Source organism: Cajanus cajan, chromosome 11 (assembly GCF_000230855.2).
Source record: "Cajanus cajan strain Asha chromosome 11, NIPB_CcT2T_4, whole genome shotgun sequence".
Lineage (NCBI taxonomy): Eukaryota > Viridiplantae > Streptophyta > Magnoliopsida > Fabales > Fabaceae > Cajanus > Cajanus cajan.
In genome coordinates, this window is record NC_138527.1 from 33015530 (window position 1) to 33037816 (window position 22287).

Here is a 22287-nt window from a genome sequence, read left to right on the forward strand (position 1 = left end):
TCCAATCCCACAGTGTTGCGCTGTTGCGTTAGGTCAACACAGCAAGTTGCAGAAACTACCCACCTCTCTAAGATTTTATTTTATGTAATTACATTCATGGATCCACATGACTAATATTCACAATAAATAATATTGGTTACACAATAATTTCTATATTTCATTTTATCTCTCTTTTCACTTATTATATCACCTATGTTATTACATATTTTTATCTCCTCTCGTCTAATTATGTCTCTTGCGTATAACATCATTCAAATAATATTATATTAATTGGAGTGTGACATTGATTGTTTAATTTACCAAAAGTAGATTAAAAATACTAAGTAGTTGCTCTAATAATGGATTTGACTACATCATGCAGCCAAAATCAAAGAGAAATTAAGTTGACTAATTAATAAATACACCTATAGAGGTATTAGTGTAGTTATTCTCTGACTCAGTTATTTGAAAGCAATTAGATTAATGTGCTACAGAACAATTCTAGAAGAATCTGATGACAGTATTTTATGAAAAAAAAATAAAAGGTGAAATAATTAAGGGAATATATTATTGGATCAACTGAGGATTATCATTGTTCTGGGTATTAATAATGGTGCTAAAATAATAAAATTTTGTAGACATTGAAACAATTTCATTGGTTGGTGTCTATCCAAAAGATAACTAAAGTCTAAAGATGATGTTCACGGCACAACTAGAAACTGTCTGCTTGTAGCCACCATTTGATTCCATTAATTATTATGAAGTGAACTCTTTAAATTTTTTTAAAGATTTTTATTTTCCATAGCGATAAAAACTTTGCTGTGGCTGTATTATGATTTATGAGGTCATCTGAATTAGACACATTAATTCTCCAAAATTAAGACAAAAGAGGATTGAAGCTGGCGTGGATTCCTCTTTCAAAACTAAAAAAATGGATGTCCCAACCATTCCACGGATTTTCCAGCTAAGCCCAAATTTCGCTCTTGTCACACGTTCATTCCATGACTATCACGCTAATATACCAATATTAATTGTATGGGTGTAGATAATCACATTTGTTAAATATAGTCAAAGGTTTGATTTTTAAGTGTTATATATAAAAATATTTGTTGAGAAAAATTAGTCCTAAAATAAGTATTAGTATTAGTGATAGAATCATGGAATCTGTATTGGGTGTTAAAAAAAACTACAAAAGTAATTAACATTAATAACAAAGTAATTATGTATTTTTAAAATTTCGGCATTAGAGTTTTACACCAATATTAGTGATGAAAAAGCAACTTTCATAACTATCAAGTTAGGTTTTCTTTATTGTAGAGAAAAGAATAATGTAAAATTTTTATTTTTCTTTCCCTTTAACAAATAAAAATATTCTACCACAAAGTGTGTAAATTAATTGACACAAAGTTGTGTCAACTTAATGAATGGTCTTGAATTCAGATGGGAGATAAATACCTTATAAGATATAATTTTTACTAGTTAATCATTATTTATATATTACATATGATAATGTTGAATGATTCTCGAACAAAATTATTTATCATATAAATTATACTAGTCTCTAAATTGAAATGTTTTCCTTATTTTATTTTCATAACTAAATAGGAATAAATTTACATAATGAATAATTTTTTTTTGATAAATCATGTTATAAGTGTGAGATATCTAGGTTAAATTGTATTTTTATTCTCTTATTTTTGTTAATTAATAATTAATTTGAATCTTTTTATTTTAAAATAAAAATATTTAATTTTTTATTTTAAAAATATAAAATTTTAATCTTATCGTCAATTTGATATTTATTAATTATTAAAATTTAATATTATTTAGTGATCTTTTACCACTTAAGCAACTTGATATTTAATGAAATCACATATAAAGATAAAAATTAAAAAATAACAAAAAAAAATTTATTTGTATATATTTTAACTAATAATTAATGTTTTTATTAAAAAATCTTATTTACATATTTTTTTAAATTTTTTTCATCTTTAAATGTCATATTATTGAATGTCACATCATTTAAATATGAATAAATATTAAAATTTAATAATTAATAAATGTTAATTTGATAAAAAGTCTAAAACTCCATATTTTTAAGATTAAAAAAATCAAATGTTTTTATTTTAAATAAAAAGACTAAAATTAAGGATAAAAAATAAAGAGATAAAAAAAATAATTTTGTCAACAAATAATTTCGGTAAAAAAAATGCTTGATTATGCGTAATATTTCTTTTTTCTATTTGTACCCTTTTCTATAAAACTCAATTCTTCAAATCTTATTAAAATATTCAGGTCCAATTCCAAGGAATGAACAATATAATATTTACATCCCTTCTTCTTTAAATGTTTACAAAGTGAGAACATTATTGCATTTATTTGCACGATAAAATTAAATAAAATTTGAACGCAGAGAATATCTATCTCATTTAAATTTCAAGATTCACGAATGATGACCACAAATAAGTATTTAACATTTTAAATTTGGTGGTCATGAAAAGGTCTCCTAGCCGGCATGGCGGCCAGTAATAGCAGGCCTTATATGCTGTTCATCAGTTCCTTTTTCATTAATACCATCAAAAGTTATAAGCACAATGCCAGATATTCGAAACTTTTTAACTTATTATATATATGTCATTGTTGAGGCATGTTCTCTTTAGGCCTTTCATTAGTGGGTGTATCTGATTCCAAGTACTCCTTAACAAATTCATTTTCAATTGCACTTTTCTTTGCCTCTCACTGCTCACTATGATTTGTCCTTCAGTATAGAGTATAGACAGACATCCATAACAAACAACCGTAGTAGCTGTTTTTTTTTTTTTTTCCTCAAAGAAATTGTATTTATTTTATCTTTATAAAAAATAAAAAAATAAAAAAAAAGAAGACATTATGTATCATTTCCCATATTTACTTAAATCAATGCTTAGTGTAACTTTTTGGGTCTATATTTAAAACTGTGGCATGTGATAACAATATTTTAAGGAGTTTTCTTGTTCATTCAAGTCAAAATGAAGTTAAACAATCCCCAAAAAAAAATTGAGAAAAAGTAGTTTAATAAATATTTGTTATCTAATAATAAATCACTGAAAATTTGTTAATTTTTAAAATAAATAATTAAAATTATACTAACAATAACTTTTTATTGATTGATAACATAAAAATATTTTATACTATTGGCGCTTACTTATTAAACACTAAAAATATATTGACATAATTGATTATATAATTTAAGATAATTAGTGAAATTATTTAAGATTTAAATATATTTTAATCTCTTAAATTTAAAATAAATTTATTTTTAATCTCTTAAAATTAACATTCTAAGTTCATGAAAATCTATAAAAAAAAATATTTTAATTTTTTAAGTCACAATAATATATATAAGCGTAAAAATTTATTATAATTATGCATATCAATCTGATTTAATATTATATTTTTACTAATAATGAATTTAGTAAGTAAATTTAATGTAATAATATATGAGAAGTTTATAAACAAAATATAAGATTAAAGATCAAAGTAAAATTTTTCTAATTAGAAAGACTAAAAATGTTAATTTCAAATTTGAGGAATTAAAAAAATTATACAAATTTAAAAGATCAAAGACATTTAAACTTTATTTTTATTACGCCAATCATTTTCTAAGGAGTTATTTAATCTCATTTTTACTTGAAATAAGTTAAACCAACTCATATCTTAAGTAGCAAATAATAACAAACTGTTCGTACAACAAATTTGTTGATTATTCCCTAAACACATCTTTATTTATATCAAACAAACATTTAAAAACTCTAGGTCCGTACAAACGATGAAATCGATGGCATCCATCTTCCAATAATTCGACTTAAACAATTATAAACAGTGGATTGTCTGAATCTGGAACCAAACTTAGTGTTATTACAGTTCATGATTTCACATGGCCTTCTGTCCCTTAAAAATTGTAATGGTTCATTTCCCTAAGCACGCCGAGCACTAGCAATATGTTTACATACATAAGAATTTAAAAGTAGTTGAATATCTATCTACCAAAATCTAATTAACCTCACATACTTTATTATTATTACCACAAAGTTGAAACCCAACGACATAAATGTCTATTAATGCCCAGGGTATAGACAAAAGCAGTAGAAAAAGAAATTAAGCAATGTTAATAGCATCAACAACCAAATAGTTTTAAATGTGGCCAACTAACAGGAGAAATCCGTTTCTTCTCAACTTTGCATTTCTTTTCATTCTTCTTCGGTCTATTGTTCACCACTTGCTGCTTAGGAGGGCCCGAGTTTTTAATTAGTTGCTTTTCACTCTCACATTTTTCCTGCACCAATATATTTGTCAAACATAGATTCTCATGTATATTTGTTCCAATAATAGTATAGGATTCTGTAACCAACAGAAACACCATGTAAATGGCTTGTATGATTCCGTAACCATTAGAAAATATGCTGCATAAGATGTTGCCCAAGGTAATAGTAATATAAAACATAAAGGTTATATACACATTATTGCGTATGATGTTGCCCATAATTGATACTAATTTCTGCTTAATAAACTAATTGCAGGCTCTTTGGACTTTACTGTTTAATTTATTTAGATACAACCAAAAAGGAAAATATAACATACTAGAAGCTCCATTCATGATGCACATGATTGTTTCTTTTATCTGCACGAGCATACACACTATTTAGCAAACAGTTGCACACTAAGTGGTCCTTTCAAATTTTCATGTTAGGTATGCCTTGTACAAATTAAAAGCTCAAATCGAGTATTCTAATCTAATTGGATTGGAATTGGGTTCATTTTTCCTGGTGAAAGAGACATTCTGCTAATATTTTATCTCATATCGAGAAGTTACCATTTTATTTTTTATTCTTGTTATAACAGGACAATATTAAGATCTGGGGCCGAAACTCCAAGCACTGATTGTAACATAAGAATTAAGAAAGAAAAGAAAAAAGTGTATGAAATTTAGTTTGCCCAGTGGATGGTGACAGTTGATAAAAGAATTTACAGGGTTTAGCTGTGAGCCTCTAAACTATAATGTAAACATTTCATTTTTCAACAATCAATTCAACATATAAGAAATTCACAACTCGAAAGTAATGGACTTACCTGTGATATTTCTAGTGTCTGAATATGGTTTTGAGGCACTAATCCTTTCTCTACATTATTTGGGAGATTGTTGAAAGTTGGAAATGAATAACATATTTCTCTCTTGGAACCCTTGCTGGACGAAGACTCCCCAAAAGTTTGTGTGGAATCACGTGACAAAGGGTCAGAACTGCCACTCGAATCCATCTCTACGTAAAGCTAAGGGAACAAGTACATTGGTGTATTAGCTTCCACGGTGGATAAAATATTAAAATGTTAGAATAATTATATTCTTGTACTAATACATAACACATCTCATCGAGAACGTATATAAATCTGATGATATGACAAAGTTTATACACAAAATTAGCGATGATTATATTCTCACCAATATAGGTGTGAGTGTGACCGTATGATGGTGTTGTAAAATAATTGTTGCTCAGTAATTGATGCGTACGTGTGAAAGGGTGTCATTTTCTTAGGCATATTCCAGCTACATGTAGATGAGTTTAAGCATTGTTTTCATGAGCTACTTGAATTGATTCCCTAAATGATAAACTTATTTTTTTGCAAGTGGTTTATGTCATCACAGTTGTGGGCTTCTCACTTTCCTATTTCTATGATTATCTCAGGAAGTATGCTCATCACCAATCAAGATATATTCCCTTTTAATCAAGACAGCATCTGGTGATGTTTGTTGTCTAATTATGGAAAATGATTTTCTTTTAATAAAAAATAATAATAGTGTACAGAAACATATATTTTAAGTGTTATTTTAAATTATAAGTTGTTGACTCATATAAGTAAAGTAGTATTTTTAATTATATATAATTTCTTGTACAAATCAAAACTTGATTGGTAGTTAGTGTATAGGAATTAAAAAAATATAGATGGAATTATTATTGAGAAAACACTTCACAAGAAAAAAAATAATATCAAAAGAGATAGTTTTAATAAAGTTAAAATTTTGAAGGAGACTAATTTTTAACAAAATTGAAAAATACTCTGCTGATACTATGTTATAAAAAAGATAGAAAATAAAAAAAATAAAAACCCTAGACCAAATTTAATTTTTAACCTGAAAAAGTCTGCGTTCAAGAGAGGTCACTCGATCCAACAATGTTCCTTTATAGAAATCCTCTTTCGTGGCAAAATTCAAAGATTGTTTGCCTTTGTCAGCAAGAACATTGCTGCCACATCTTTGTTTCCTTTCTAAATATTTCATCTGTCATGACATCCATAAACATGTGTAAAGAAAAATTGATACATATACACGAGCATATATAAATGTTTGAGAATATAAGGATAAGAAAGATATGTCACAGAACTGATGTGAATATGACAATTTAAGTTAATTAGAAGAAGGTTTGGAGAGTGAAAAGCTCACAATGAACTCCAAATGATCGAGCCTAGCAATGAGAGAGATGGAGGAATCATGAGAGGGTAGTTTGGGGTCATCCATTTGCCACTTTAGGATTGTTTTGTGTTTGATAAAGTAAAATGATGTGTACATATATATCAAGTGCTTTCTTTTCTCACTCAACAAACAAGAGAAGAAAATCAACAGAGCTTTCTACTGCGACATTTACTCGTTCCCTCGTTTTCCTTGGACCGAGATTTTTTGAGGGGTCATACATTAACATTAGTTTGTTATGTTACGTGGCAGCCACAATTTCATGCAGTTTGTTTGTTTCCTTCCTATTATATGTATAATAATAGTTTCATTGGGGTGGATAGAATAAGATAGGAATAGGATTAGGGGTGTGATGTGTTGTGAATAATAGGGTAAGACTTGGTCTTATGAATGAATTCATATTTTTTTATAATCCGTAAATGAATTGATAATTTGATACAGAAGGAATACTTTGTTTTGCAAATTTAAAGGTGGGTTTGCGGGTTTGTCATAACTTTTCACATTAAATTTGTTAATTTTAGGCGTATTTTAGGCTATATTGTAGAATCTTTACTTAAAAGAAGGTTATATGCTCAAAACATGAATACATAATATTTATTGTGTTTTAATGATATAATACGCAGTTGTAAAAAAAAAATGTTACTCCTGTAGAACATTACTTTCATTTTTTTTTGCCTAAAATTCAGATACATAATTAAACTTTGTGCGTAAAATATATCAAATTATTTAAACATTCGATACAACCATACTGTAGCGTGTTTTATAAAAAATAATTAACAAATTTACCAATAACTCGATCCTTTTATGTAGAATATATTAGAGTTATTTAGTTTAGAAGGGTAATTTTATTTACATTATTTTTTGATTTTTTAATTCTTGTGGGACTCTTTTACAAATATTTTATGTAAATAAAATTGTTTTGAAATACATTACGTTTTTAAGATTGTTTTACATAGTGTTACTGTAGTCCACAACAACACTTATAACACTTTTTTTTTTTGAGCCATTAAGCTTGAGCTGCTGCAACCCAAAATGAGTCGTTGTAGTTTATAGTGACTCAATCTGACTTGATTAAGGATTGTTGGAGTTTACAGCGATGTAGTTATATTTTTTTGTGTTTGTGTATTGTTGTAGGTCATAGTTACACTTTTTTTTTATTTTTTGTGTGTTGTTATGTGCCACAATTATACTAATTTTTTTTTATGTCATTGTAGGTTATAGTTACACTATCTTTTTTGTGTTTGTGTGTTGCTGTGAGCAATTGCTATATTTTTTGTTTTTTTTTTTTTTACGTTTGTGTGTCACTGTAGTCTATAGTTACACAATTTTTTATTTAATTTTTTTTAGAACATATATTTTAAAAGAGAAACCAACTAAGGGATGAGATCCTTTTTATAAAGGGGTAAAAAAATTATTTTTTCATTATTTGGAGTCATGTGATCACACATTATGATTGGTAGAATGTGTGATAAAAAAAAAATTTAAGAAAAAAGGTTAACCAGGGTCGTTATAGCTCACAAGGATCCCAAAAAAAATTGAATGTTAGTGTCATGTGACATATTCTAATTGACAAAGTGCATTATGAAAAAAAAAAAAGTTAAACCAAGGCTATAGTGGCTCTCCTACGTGTAAAATAAAAGGACGTTGTAACCCACAGCGACCTAAAAAAATTAATGGGGGTACTATAGCCCACAACGGCCCCCCTAAAAGTAAAAATTAAAAAATAAATTCAAGGAGACATTATAGCCCATAACGACATATGTTGACTTTAACTAAATTTATTGTAATTCATAGCGACTTTTGTTGGCTCAAAAATAAAATGTTACAATGTTATTGTAGCTCATAATGACACTGTTTAAAATAGTTCCAAAGATGTAATATATCTCAAAACAATCTCATTTTGTAAAAAGTTTATAAAAGAGCCTCACAAGGGTCAAAAACTCAATTTCTTATGGTTCTGTTGTGTTCATTACACACAAAAAAACCTATTGATTTACTTATTAGACACATCATCAACTTGTAAGTTTTTACTATCAATCTTTGTCAAAAAAAATTATAATTTTATGAAACAAGTAAATATTGTATCGTTTAACTATTTTTTGTTTATCATTTGCTTTCATAGGTCTCTAAAAGAAAGCTTGAGGTTGTAGGGACTTCCTCTTAAATCTAAGAAGCTTTTAGCATATTACTCCCAAGGTAAGTCAATTATCAACCAAATAGTAATTAGAATTTAATTAAAATATATTCTAAATATAATTTATTTATGTTTTATATTATAGTACCCAAATCAAGTCGATAATCATGAGTGTGACTATTGCATGATGAAACTTACGCTTACCGGCCATCATTACCAATAACATTAGGGGCTTATGTAGAGAAGTAATACATTTTTAATTCAAATTTATTATTTTAAATGATTATATAACAATATAATGATCAACTAATTTTTAATTTATCACTATCTTAAATTAATTGTTTAGATATTTAAAAATTCACATCCATTTTCTCAAGACGGCATGGAAAATATTCACATAAGATGAACATCTTTTTTTAGACTATTCAGGATTGATTTATGTTTTTGTACATTATTTTAGTTTTATTTATATATATTGGCTACATATTTATGTTTTAGTTTTATCCTTTTGGTACATATATATTTGTGTACATTATTTTAATTTTATTGGTGTACATTGTTATTAACTAATGACAATTATTATTATATTTAGGATTGATTGCTATGAAAGTTAATTTATATATTATTTCAATTTAAATGATAGATATTGCATATATTATATAAATTAGTATTAAACTAGACAATAATACGTTGAATTGAATTATTTGGAATGTACTAGAATATTTATCTATTATGCAAGTTTGAAAAAAATTGATAAAATGAACAACACATTAAAAAAACACCCACATCCTATAATAGATAATGTCATATACCTGTGAATATATTAAATTTTCATATTTTGTACTCCTACTATGACACATGTTGACCATCCAATATAGAATATAAATTTCTTATATCACATGTTAACTTGTGATAGAATGTATGAATATATATATTATCGAGATCTATGTTACATCTTGACATGTCCAAAACATTTATTATGAAATATCCATTATACAGTAATTACATTTTACTATCTAATTTTACTCTTAATATAATCATATTACAATGATATTTATTCTAAGTCACGATTTCAATTCAGCAAATTATTTGTGTAAAATCTTTTTATATGATTCTATAATTTATCTAATCTACCACTTTCCTTTGTGATTTACAATATGTCTGGACTTTTCATTCCATACTTTCTCCTTTATTATGTATTATATATTGTTATCATATACTATTGCTTATGTTAGTATTATATACGATTAATACAAGTGCAATGAGTGAATTAATAAATTAAAAGTTGGTATTTAAATCAATCCATTTTGTCATTGTGTTTCAAATGAACCAATTTGAAACATTTTGTCATTGTGTATGAACCAATTTGAAACTATTTGACACTATAAATTTAAGTCTAAATATTTGTTATTATATATTAAGTATTAAAATCGATCTAATATAAAAGATTAGAGTAATATATAAAGATTTTTAAGTTTGAATCTTAATATCATTATTGTAATTTTAATGGATAAAAAAAATCATGCTTATTCTTGACCATTTTGAAAGCAACAAGAAGTGCATGGTTATAGTAGTTCGTTCTATATCAATTTCAAAATGTGTTCCACAATCGCTGTTTGTAGGATTATAATCCACGTGCACTTTATTAGAAGCTGGGTGCTCTTTAGCATATCAAGAAACAAATGCCAATTGTATCTGTCAGGTCTTCAGCCACCTATATTACCCATGTCTCCGATGCATATCTCCTTCCAAGTCAGAATATACACTTTTTTTTTACATTTTTCTTATAAATTCAAATTATCTGCGGCTATCATTTATTCATGGATTATTTTGAACTAATAATAACTTTTCGGTGGAATAGTAATATTATGTATAATATCATCACTTTCAATAGTTGTATACAAGATTATATAACATAGATAACACAGATAAGCAGATGGCCTTACATGTAGTGAACCAAATTCTCATTGGTTTGTAACACATCGCTGAACATAGATTATAGAACCCACATCAACGTTACATGAATTAGGAGGGCCTAAAGGCCCAAAACAACCAAGCAAATCTGGCATGAAAAGGCCCGTAGCTTTTTCCTCCAATGCTGAATAGTTGTTTCAATATTATTGCACCCCTGACCCTGGAGAATGAGATTGACAGCAATCAAAGGAAGTTCATATTATTGGACCAATCCATTTGAGGAGCTGAAAGCATTCCTCAAAGTTCAGCTACAATGGAGTTTGATGATCCAACGTTCCTCTGAAATCCAATTAATTATTGCAGAAGCTGCTTTGGTACACTTATTGTGGATAGATCCATCAGTACTATTCTTTTCACTGTTGCATTTAATCCAACCAAGAGACAAGGAATTTTGAATGAAGGAACTTTCATGAGCATTAAACCTTTGTTTATACTTGGGAGTTGGCAGCTTTGAGCAAGAGTCCCATCTATTAGTTCACAGGACTTTCTTGCTTTATCTTTTTTTGACTTAACTAATTAATTGATTGTTCAATTTTATCTAACATAAAGAATATAAATAAAAATAGTAAACTAAGGGAGCAGTGGTTCTCTTGAGCAATCAACTGATTAATTTTCGACACTACACGAGTTTCTTCTGTTAGTGATGTGTTGTTACATTAAGAAATTTTACATTACACACAAACTTATCATAAGTTTGAGTGTTTGACGTGTAAATGATTTATGTATTTTATACTTTATTTATTTTATTATTGTTGAATTAATTTTATCTAAATTAACTTAATTTTGTATAATATTTTATTTACAAGATAATTAATTTTAAATAAACTAAAATTTTAAAAAAAATTATACAAACAACATTAAATTTAAAAGGAGCTTTAAAACTAAAAAAAAATAAGAAAAAAGAAAACAACAACTTTCAATTTTACTTAAAGATTTTATTTTTAACTCAAAAGTAAAACAATTTGGCACGTCTCAACAGTTTTTTAATTGTGTACAGGTCAAAAATCATTGGGGTGAGAGAGGCTCGAACTCTCGACCTCAGGATTACTCAGAAGCTATGAGACCTACGCGCTAGCCAACTGCGCCACCACCCCATCTTGTCATTCAGGTGACATGTGTAAATAACAAAAGAATGTAAGCGATATTATATTATCACACGTGTGATTTCTTTCTCAGGAAACTGTGTCTGTGTCCTAAGCAAGACCAACTGTGTTAGACTGAGAGTTGTCATAATAATTTGTTTTGTCTTGACGAACCTAAACAAACACAAACATCGTCTCTCACCATTCGTTGCAGTTTCAAACACTTGTTCCTCTTCTCACTTCTCACTTTCTTTCTGTGTGGATCTGCATCTACCAAGGTAGCTAACTCAACACCTTTCTCCTCTGCATTTTCTCCACCTTTCAATCACTCACTTAATATACATCTACATAACCATTTCACCTTGGGAACCTCAAAGCTTGTCTGTTTCGGAGCCACTTTCTCCGTGTTTTAAATCTAATTTGAGGATGAAACCCCTTTCACTTTAAACCCTTTAGGTGGCTAATTTTCAAGGGTTCAATTGCAATCTGTTTGCTGCTTAACCCTATGACAGTATCCGTGTTGTCACAAATTAAAGTTCTCTTTTTTACTTGCATGATTTCTTCCCAGTGCCACATTATAGACTGTTACTAGGATAACTATGTAGTTCATACCCTTTGACTCAGATTCTTTGCTTTTTTATGATCTGGATTTCTGGGATAATTTACTTGTTGATTACTGAAATGTAGGGAATGTATTCTATGATAAACTTTTAAAACCTTTCCCACAGGGGCTGCTTCTCAAATGGCTCTTGGGATTGCCTTTTCCAAATCTCACTGAAGTGTTTTCGCTTGTACTTCTAGTTAACCTCCTTAATAACAGAAAGGGGGAATAATTCTTAGAATTGATCCACGCTATGTCCGCAGATTTCCTTATTGTTTGGAAGGAAATACAGAATGGAACCTACTTGCTCAATTATGATAAAGCATTTGGGTGAATTTGCAGTTAAATGCTTGTGTTTACGTTTGTTACATTTTATGTCCAATGAAGCCTCTACGGATAAGATGAGTGGTTGATGACATAAGATGATCGCACAGGAGTGTATGACCAAATTATCCTTTATAAAATAGCTTGGGCAATTTTCTGTCCTTGAACTATTTTTTTCTGGATGAATTAGTTCTAGTGCATTCCCATCTAATGCAAGCTTTTGAAAGTATCTCAACTTTGGCATCGTTAGACATTAGGTGGGATCATAGGAGCATTGAAATTGAATAATTATTATCAGGCCACATTTGTCTCTAAGACAACTTTGGAGGGATTTAACCTTTTCCTAGACCTTGTCGCTTGCACCTTCTAGTTGTGATATTCTTCTCATCTTATATGTGCTAATATAGTTTCCATCATCCTATGTTGTCGTAAGACTGATTAATCATCAGGGAAAGTTCACCTCTTCTTATTAGTGACTGCCGCTAGCCCGCTAGTCTCTAGAGCAGCTAAATCAGAAGTCTCACTTTAGTATTTCTTTTGCATGGAACTTTCAGAAGGAGGCAGGAAAGAAGTTATTCATAATGTTAACTACATATTAGGGCTTGGCTTAGTTTGATTTGTTGCATCTTCCTTTTGCTGGAGATTACATCTGTCAGTAAGTTTCAATTCTTCAAATCATGCATTTCTTTATTTTCTGATTTTCACTTCTGGTAAATTAAATAGCATTCAATACAAGAAACATTAGGTCTCTCTTTTCTGCCATCTCATTTGGTAATTTCACTTATCTAAAAAGTCAATGAACTCTATAATATATACATGTTCGGCAAGAGTCTATACGATTCCATGTTATGAAATTGCAGTTTCAGATTTGTAAGCATATGATCAGACCAGGTAGTCAAAGGCAAAAGCATCTTTAAGGCACTAGAGGGATTTTAAAACCTTGAAGCAAGGGGTTCCAGAAAGTGCATGCCATACCAATGAAATGCATAAACATTAGAAAAATAAAACAGTAAAATACCTTAGGCCTCGTTTACTTGTGTTTTTTTCATTTTGTGGTTTCATTTTCTGAAGGATATTAATGAAGAGGGAATTGTCATTTTGTATCATTGGCAGGGTAGTTTTTACATTTTGCGGAAGTGCTATAAAATTTTGTTTTCTAATTTTATGGTTGTTTGTGATTTGTTCCATGTTTTCAAGAAACAAATTTGTTATCTGCATCTCTTTGGCTTTTATAACGTGCGTTTGTTTAAAAACTTAACCTATCCGTTTTACCTTGAGGTTGTAGTTGTAGATGATGCCCTGACAGAAAAGTGTCTTCTCAATGAAGTGAAGGCACTTTTGGAGTAGTTTTTCTCAACTGTATTTGCTGGTTATTATATAATATGATTAATTGTGATACTGAAGAGGCTGCTAAAGCCGAAACGGATGCAATATAGACTAAAATGTTAGCTTGCTCTAATGAAATTATCTGATGCCTGCATCACAGGGAATGATTTTCTAGATTCCATCCTTAGGTGACTTGATTACTGCAGATGCTTTCCCTATTCTGAAAATGGAAAATAATCAGAGTGCCGCTGGAACACAAGATGGTTCTATTATGAAGTCTGTTGATCAAAGAGCGCGCAGCAAAGGGCGTAATGACATAATGACTCGACGACTGAAGAATCGAGAGAGACAACGAAGATATAGGGCACGTAAGCGTCTAGAAGCTGAAACAAAGAAGTCTTTTGTTGTGGAAGAGGCAGCACCTGTGCAAGTAGAGTTACAACCAAACGGGAATCACAACAACTTCATGACCCGTGTATATTGTACTCGAGACTGGAAAAAGGATGCAAGACGGGCTCATGTTTTAAAGCGTCAAGAAATGAATGGATCTATTGATCCTCCAACCGTGTCTGAGGTGACATCCTTAGCCATTGGAAATAAGTCAGAAACAGTGCCAGGGAGGGGAATTCTGTCTGTATCTTCTAGCATTGTTAATAATGAAACTCCTAGAGTGGTGCTGAGTCGAAGAGATTGGAAAGCAGAAGCTAGAAGAAAGAAAAACTAGTTGACTCTTCATTTCTTCTTATTAAAAGAGTACTCATCCCAGTGGACTTTCTGTTGTATTATATACATTATATAATGTAAAGAATGCTGGATAACCGATGTTCCATTACTTGCAGGCTTTGAAATTGTAAGCACCGAAGAAAATCTCTCATTTTCCACGTTATTCATTTCATTGCAGAAGTAGAAAGGGCATTAAAGAACATACCTAGCTGACTTGGTCATTGCTTGATCTTTGGCAGAGCTAAATCAGAATGCCATCTCTACAGTGATACGATATTTATAAGACATGCCATTTAAGCATGGACTTTCCTTAGGGCAAAGCATGTTTAAGAGACAAACTACCATCTTAACAATTATAAATCCAATTAGTTCTCCATGTATTTTTTCCACCTAAAACACGTCTATTAAATAACATGAAATAAACCTCCGTTGGGAAATCAATTTCTAACAATTTAACAAATACTTAGGCATGTGTATGCCATTTTTTATGCACTTTTATGCCTATCCATTCTCTCCTGAATATAATATGTATCATTCAATGTCTAACATTCAATTCTCATTTCAAGTAAGAACATGGAAAAACTACCAAAAAATATTTGGGTATAGACTTTCCATCTTTATGGTTATACATATTTTATATAAACAAACTCTTCTAAGATCATATCCAACTTTCATTTTCAATTTGTTGGATCCACTCGACATTATGGGACTCGAAACGTTGGATTGATAGCGCTGCCCGAAAAATAAAGGTCAAGTTAACACATGCTGAGAACCTGACAAACCCCACGTGGGTGTGCTCGAGATAGAGTCGAACAAGAAAGAAGGATTACTCGAGAATAATCGAAGTGTTGAGACTCTCCCAGAACCAGTACGTAATTAAGCCATAGCGGTTACCAAAAAATCAATCGAAGAAACAAAAGACACGTGGGAAGAGTGGTTAAAGGAAGTTACAATTCATGACCACGTAGCAAGCATAATGGATAGCGGTTATGAGTTAGAGGCGTACATGCACAAAAGTAACCACTCTTGATTGTTCTATAAATACAAGGATTACGTACCTTTACAATGGTCGGAAAACTCATACTCTAACCAAATTCTGAAGCATTCTCTGCCTGCACATATGGCTTCCATGCAAGGAATCATCTTTGGGTATGATTACTTCTCGGCCACTTGTCTTTTCTCTTTTTAGGAGTAGGATTAGTGTAGTCTTTCTTTTCTCTTCTCTCCCTTTAATTACGTAGTTATAGACTTTAATCTTGTAATGCTTGAAGATTATGTAATTTGAACATGATTTGTATTGCGAATGTATACATTGTTCATTCTATTCATATTGTTATTTGCATGCGGGAACATTGCTTGTTTGTTTTAATCGAAGAACATTTCGAAACAAGTAGTTGCTAAGACTTTTTCATCCTACTCTTCATTCTCGGTAACACGATAACACAGTAAAGCACCTAAATTGAAATACGTTCGTGTGCTAGTCTAAATAAAAAGAACCCAGGATTTGATGGTTAATTCCACCGTAAACAAATTGGCACGCCCGGTGGGACCCGTTTAATTCAGAACATAATTGGACTAGTTTAGGTGTGTGAATTGCATGAGATTAAGGAGTGGGAGAACTATGTCTACGTCTAATAATCCGAATGCAAGCCATAATAATGCAAATGTAGAACAGCCTAACCCCAACCCTGATAGTGCTACTAATGTGACCGGGGGGGCAAGGTCTCCTCCTGTGTTACTCGAAAACACAACAAGGCCAAATAATGTAACTCAGGAACTGGTAGATGTCACGAGGGAGTATCCTTGGGGTATGCCACCTAATTGGCGAAGTACCCAACCTATACATGCTGATATGCCAGTACCCTTGGGGTAACACGATAACACAGTAAAGCACCTAAATTGAAATACGTTCGTGTGCTAGTCTAAATAAAAAGAACCCAGGATTTGATGGTTAATTCCACCATAAACACAAAATTTTTTAATCTTATCCAACTTTTAAAATAACAATATGTTGCAAGCTTAATAAAATTAATAAATACTTAAAAGACTAAATTTTAAATGAGATTTATTTATATATTATTTTTACTTATAAATCCAAAACTAAATTATAAACTTGAATCATTACGTACACGAGTTTACGATTAAGATAATTTAAGTATAATAGTCTATATAATTGACTAATTATTAATCTAAAGTTTTGAATATTGAGAGTATTTAATTACAAAAATTGAACCGTGTCAAAAAATTAGGATTTAATAGTATTTCATAATTCTATAATTGAGCTAATTATATATTTTAATGTTGAGATTTTCAGTTAAGTGTGCCAAGTATATGTAATATAAAAAATAAATACAGGTTGCCAAACCTCATTGACTTGAAAGATATTGAGAATCTCTATTATCCTTGGTAAAACTTGAAAAAGAAAGATTTGCGTCAACTATAAACATGTTTGTTGTTCATATAATTATTAAATTTGTAAAAGAGAAAACAAGTAGGCAAGTGAAAAATTAGAAGATAACAATTTAGAAAGTTGTTGGGATTAAACTTCACTAATCTCACCTTTATGTGTTTCTAAGACATCTATATATGATTTCTATTATTTAATATCATTGAGTTCATTAAATTCATTCCAAAACAATTCCTAGAGCTTAGAAATTCTAAGGATTCAACTTAACAAATGATTCCTCTATTTATTGAGTTAAAAACCTTGCATTAAATATAAGAACATTTTCAACTAATAGTTCCAAATCGATTCCTAGTCTTTAAAGTTATTGGGTGATTTGATTTAGAACCAAATTTAGAAAATGTTTCCCAACTGAAATCCAAACCAAAAATCAAAGATACGTGATCAAGTTACCTTATCATTAAGAACAAAATCAAAATCATTAATATTGAATAATAGATCATCATATATATAAATCAAAAGGAGTATATGAGAATTTGATGATTTACATTTAATCCCAATAAAAGAAAAGATCAGTCACTCATTATGATGAGAGCCAATCCAAAAATACATGGAGAAAGTGTAAAAGAGAGAAAGAAAGACCCTAGAGCCCTCGTTCCCAACTGATTCTTGGACTCCTTACTTGCTCTATACTTTTCCACAAGTCTCCACTTTATTCCCCTCTGTTTCTCCTCCTTAGTCCTTATATATATGCAACAAATAAAATAGAGTATAGAGAAGAGAGAGTAAACCGTTCAGCCCTTTTTCCAAACAATTGAGTGGTTTGAATAAGTCTCCATGGTAAAGGAACTCCATAAGCTGAGTCCTTGGGAATCCATTGAGCCCCTAGGAGACCAAAATTCTGCATCCCTTGAGAGTCCTTTCCAAACGGCTGAGCAGTTTGGCCTCTGGTTATATCTTGCTTTTGACCTTTGAAGGGTTCAATCCTTTTGAAATAGCTCAATCTTTTCAAAAGGGTCCAATCCCTTTCCAAACACCTTAGCAAATTGGAGGATTTTATGACTTTGGATCTTCATTGAATCCTACAAGACATAAAACAAGAGTTTAAGTAAAATTTTCATCAACTCTTTATAAACTAACTAATTTACACAACTCTTTTAAATTTTGTAATAGTTTAGGGGTTATATAACACAAATTTCTTTCAAAACTAGTTAAATAAATGTAAAAAAAAATTTAAGTCATTTCAATAAAATTGACACTTATCACTTCACTTCAACTTTAATTATAGAATTTAAATCGTCTATACAATTATTAAAATAATCATTAGTTTTGAATATTTTCTACTTTAATTATAGAATTTGAGCCGTTTACATATCTTAACCAGTAAAGATATCTTTGAGCTCTTTTTTTTTAAGTAGAATCAATTCTCTCTTTTTTATTATTCAAGGAGTTATCATTTGGTCCCCCCCCCCCCCCCCCCAAAAAAAAGTTGAAAGTTACTAAAACTATTATGTCATTTCCAATGGCATTTGATAACGGTCAAAACATGTAATATGATTTATGATTTTTAACATATTAGCTAATGGCACGCCTTCATTAATGAAGAGTTGTTGTTTTAAATTTTAAATGCCTTTTTAAACTTCACATGTTTTTGGCATATATAATCATGTTCTGTATGATATTTTTACGGCTCGTACCAGTGTGAAAATAGAAACAACATATTTGATTTTTAATGTGGTTACTAGAAGGATAGAATGGAAACTAAAAGTACGAATAATTTTGCTCTAACATTTACCCGAGCACAACAATCTAAATGAAGTCAAAAGTATTGAGATGTTGCTTCTAGATGAAAAGGTATATATTTTATTTGTCAAAATCATTTTATTTATGCTTTCATTGAAATCCATAAGACCATTTCTTAACTATGTGAATATTATTTTAATAGTATGTCAAAATTCATGCTTCCGTGAAAAAGAAGTTGATACCTAAGTTCAAGTCAATTTTAGAAGAAGGAACTATCTTATTTATTGAAAATTTGTCGATAGGCAAAAATGATATCAAATTCAAGACTACAAATCATAAGTACAAACCTAGTTTTATTGCCAACACAAAGGTGACTAAAGAGGAAGCTGATCATATCCCAAAACTTCATTTGGATTTTATGTCTTTCATTGACATACTGGTTACAATTAAGGAAGACATATTACTTGATTAGTGTTAATGAATTTTTAATAATTGGTCGTATTTTATATTATATATAACTATAATTATATATTATGCTTACAACATTTAAATGATGGTTTGATTATTTATGCTTAGCAGATGTTATTGGTATTGTAATCAAGAAAGATGACATTAATAAAAAAAATGGTAAAAAAAGCAAACTAATAGATGTTGTGTTGTAAGATTTAGAGTAAGTCTTCATTTTGAACTAATAGTATGTATTGTTAAACAACTCAAATACTCAAATATGTATAATATTTTTTTAAACGAATTTTTGCGGTTGCAATAAAGTTAACTGTATATTGTGGGGAGATTATGTTGATAAGATGAAAGAACATTTATAACCATGATGTTGGAGGTCCTGTAATCGTTATTATAAACAACTTTGCGAGTTAAAAAAAATATCATGGTAAGGATGATAACTTATTATCAAATATGTGTTTAGTGTTTCCTTGCAATGACATATAAAAAATCATTTTGATTATAATTTCACAATATTAGAGGGACAATGGGAATTTCAAATGCCTTTTTTGGGACGAAATAATTCTTTGATGTTGACATGGATGTTGTTAAGGAATATAGAGACAAGTAAAACATATTTTTGTTTAATTTTTTTCTTTTTTATTAAAATGTTAGTTTAACTTTTTAATTTATTTCATCATTATATGTAGAATGGATGGTGACCAAGTTCAGGTTAACTAATATGTCAGCCAAATAACTCCTTATTCCTCCATATCTATGTTTGATGACATGTTGCAAACTCCAATGATGACTATATCCAATCTCATTGATGCTAATGAAGTATGCCATTTTTGTTAGTTTTTTTTTTCTTTGAACTAAGTCCAAATCAAGCATTAGCATGGTTAAATTGTATGTGTTCTTTAATAGAGTTGTGTTAGATCAATACTTGCTAAGGTGATTGAAATAGAATTTGGGAATAATTGGAATTATCTGTCATGCAACAAATGTATAAGAAAGGTTTTTGCTGTTGGAACAAAGTTTTATTGTGAAATGTATCAACAAAAAAAAAGTTTTATTGTGAAATGTATCAAAAAAAAAAAAAGTTACTGCAGACCTATGTAGGTTAATACAAATTTTTGCTTTTAATTTTTAATTAAAATTATTATATTTTATTATCTCTAACACTTTTTCCAGTTTTTATAGATTCAAGCTAGATCTTAAAGATATGTATAACATTGACTCTATTTCTTTTATTTTGTTTGATCAGGTCATTTCATTGTAACTTTGTATTAGATACATATAACATGTTATTCAATGATAGGATGTAGTATTCTAACAGGCAGCAGAAGGATTGATTATAAATTGAATGAAATAACAGAGTTAGAATGACTTAAAAGTAGAAAATGAAAAACAAAAACTACAGGGGATATGAATCAAATATGGTGCAAAAAAAGGCTCATACAAGAATGTGCTTGAAACACCATACTTAAATAATGTACAACCCACTCTACCCCCTTGTCGAATCTTTACATTCCCCACAAAGAAAGTATATTGTATACACAATGCAGAAAAGGAGCAAATGCAACACACAACACATGAAAGTAAAGAATCTGATCTCAGTGGCAACCTAGTCTCTGCCCTTTAGTCTCAGGCAGATCCTCAAAACTCCAGTTTCTTCTCATTCCACTGCTGCGCTTCAACTTTGGCCCTTGGCTGCCAGGCGAATAAGGGACATCTCCGGTGCTATAGTTGCGGCGGTGCTCCGCCTTGATCTTGGTCACAGCCGCACTTTTGGGAAAGTCACGTTTGGGCGGTGATGATGCCATGTTCTCTGGCCAACGTCTATCAACTTGAACCTGTTTGCATATGTCTTTGTATTCCTTTTCTGCAAATAACTCTCCAAATGAGTCTGTCCTTTGAAGCAGTTGGCTGCAGGTGAGGCAATTGAGACTCATTCTCTTCTTTCTTGTGTCCCAAACAACCTAACCCACCTCTTTCTTCTGTTGCTGCCATGGGATTATATAAACTAAAACATGCTTCATGGTTGCAACTTGCAACATAGGATTTGGAAATGGAACTGTTGAGAACAACCTGTTCCTATGGATTTCTCACCCGTCAAAACAGCTCAACCATTCGTTTCTTTCCCTTGGATAGCCTTTTACTATAAGGGAATCATTTCCCCATTTATGACTCACTTGACTTGGATAATACGTCACATTATTCATCCTTGTTACTTTTTTCATCTTTCCCTTACTTGAGATTGTTTCGGTTTTCTTCATCACGTGATTTCCGGGATGTTGGACCAATTTAAGATCTTTTACATTTGTCAAGTTTGGAATTAGATTGTTACCACCAACTCAATAATTGGTCTATAGATAGAATTCACGTGTGCTGGTGCTGCCCCTAATTGGGACTCTTGCCATAGCTCCCTCTATTTTAGCTGCTTTAAAAATATAGCAACTATGAATGTTTGTCTAATTGGTAAAGAGTAAACAGATCAATATAGTAACTATGGTGACAAAAATGATTTTATTCCTTTTAAAATGAGAATGAAGAAAATAAATATATGGTTATAAACGTACACTTTACTAAAGCAAATAAAACTATTAAGACAGATCCAATTAGATGGGCAATCAATGAATGGTAGGTGGCCTTTTTTTTTTAATTGGCAGGACTTGAATACATCCCATCATGCCCATAAATTCTTAAAAATGGGCTACCAACCATTGATACATGCGTCATAGGCATGAGGGTGTGTATTGAGAAAAAAAATTTAAGTCCCGTCAATCCTAGATCATTAAAAATGGTCACTTACCATTTATCCACGTACCAAGTTCAATAGTGCTGGACGTGAGGGGGTGTATTGAGAAAAACTCAAGTTTCACATCGACTAGAGATAAGGCAATTGAATAGTATATAAGTGGAAAGCAACTCTCTCATCTTACAAGCTGGTTTTGTAGGGTTGAGTTAGGCTTAATCCACTATTATAAGAAAAACAAAACCTTTTTCTTTTATAAAAATCTATTATGCTACCTTTATAATGGAGAAAAGAAG

The 22287-nt window shown here is 30.2% G+C and overlaps 3 protein-coding genes and 1 non-coding gene across 7 annotated transcripts; 1 reads left to right on the forward strand and 3 right to left on the reverse strand.

The window, feature by feature from the left end:
* Positions 1-4002: 4002 nt before the first annotated feature.
* Positions 4003-6587, reverse strand: MSP2 (microspore-specific promoter 2). The gene is made up of 4 exons (XM_029271519.2): positions 6455-6587; positions 6146-6292; positions 5089-5286; positions 4003-4294 (listed from the first exon to the last, which is right to left on the reverse strand). The coding sequence occupies exons 1-4, from the start codon at positions 6578-6580 to the stop codon at positions 4136-4138; spliced, it is 630 nt and encodes a 209-aa protein (XP_029127352.2). The 5' UTR covers positions 6581-6587; the 3' UTR covers positions 4003-4135.
* Positions 6588-11598: 5011 nt separating this feature from the next.
* On the reverse strand, positions 11599-11683 carry TRNAM-CAU (transfer RNA methionine (anticodon CAU)). Its single transcript is given in 2 exon segments — positions 11599-11634; positions 11646-11683. It is a non-coding gene; the product is annotated as a tRNA-Met (tRNA).
* Positions 11684-11790: 107 nt separating this feature from the next.
* Positions 11791-14796, forward strand: LOC109799861 (FAM50A-like protein). 4 transcript variants are annotated; one of them, XM_083066591.1, is made up of 3 exons: positions 11791-11949; positions 13151-13251; positions 14129-14796. In XM_083066591.1, the coding sequence occupies exon 3, from the start codon at positions 14149-14151 to the stop codon at positions 14644-14646; it is 498 nt and encodes a 165-aa protein (XP_082922717.1). In that variant the 5' UTR covers positions 11791-11949; positions 13151-13251; positions 14129-14148; the 3' UTR covers positions 14647-14796. The 4 variants fall into 4 exon arrangements, with proteins under 4 accessions (XP_082922717.1, XP_020216089.1, XP_020216088.1 ...); XM_020360500.3 differs by having other exon boundaries at positions 11792-11949; positions 14083-14796; XM_020360499.3 differs by lacking the exon at positions 13151-13251 and having other exon boundaries at positions 11793-11949; positions 14083-14796.
* A 5841-nt stretch (positions 14797-20637) lies between these two features.
* LOC109801424 (uncharacterized) lies at positions 20638-21372 on the reverse strand. Its single transcript, XM_020362485.3, has one exon. It carries the CDS (start codon positions 21186-21188, stop codon positions 20850-20852), a length of 339 nt encoding a protein of 112 aa, XP_020218074.1. The 5' UTR covers positions 21189-21372; the 3' UTR covers positions 20638-20849.
* Positions 21373-22287: the final 915 nt, after the last annotated feature.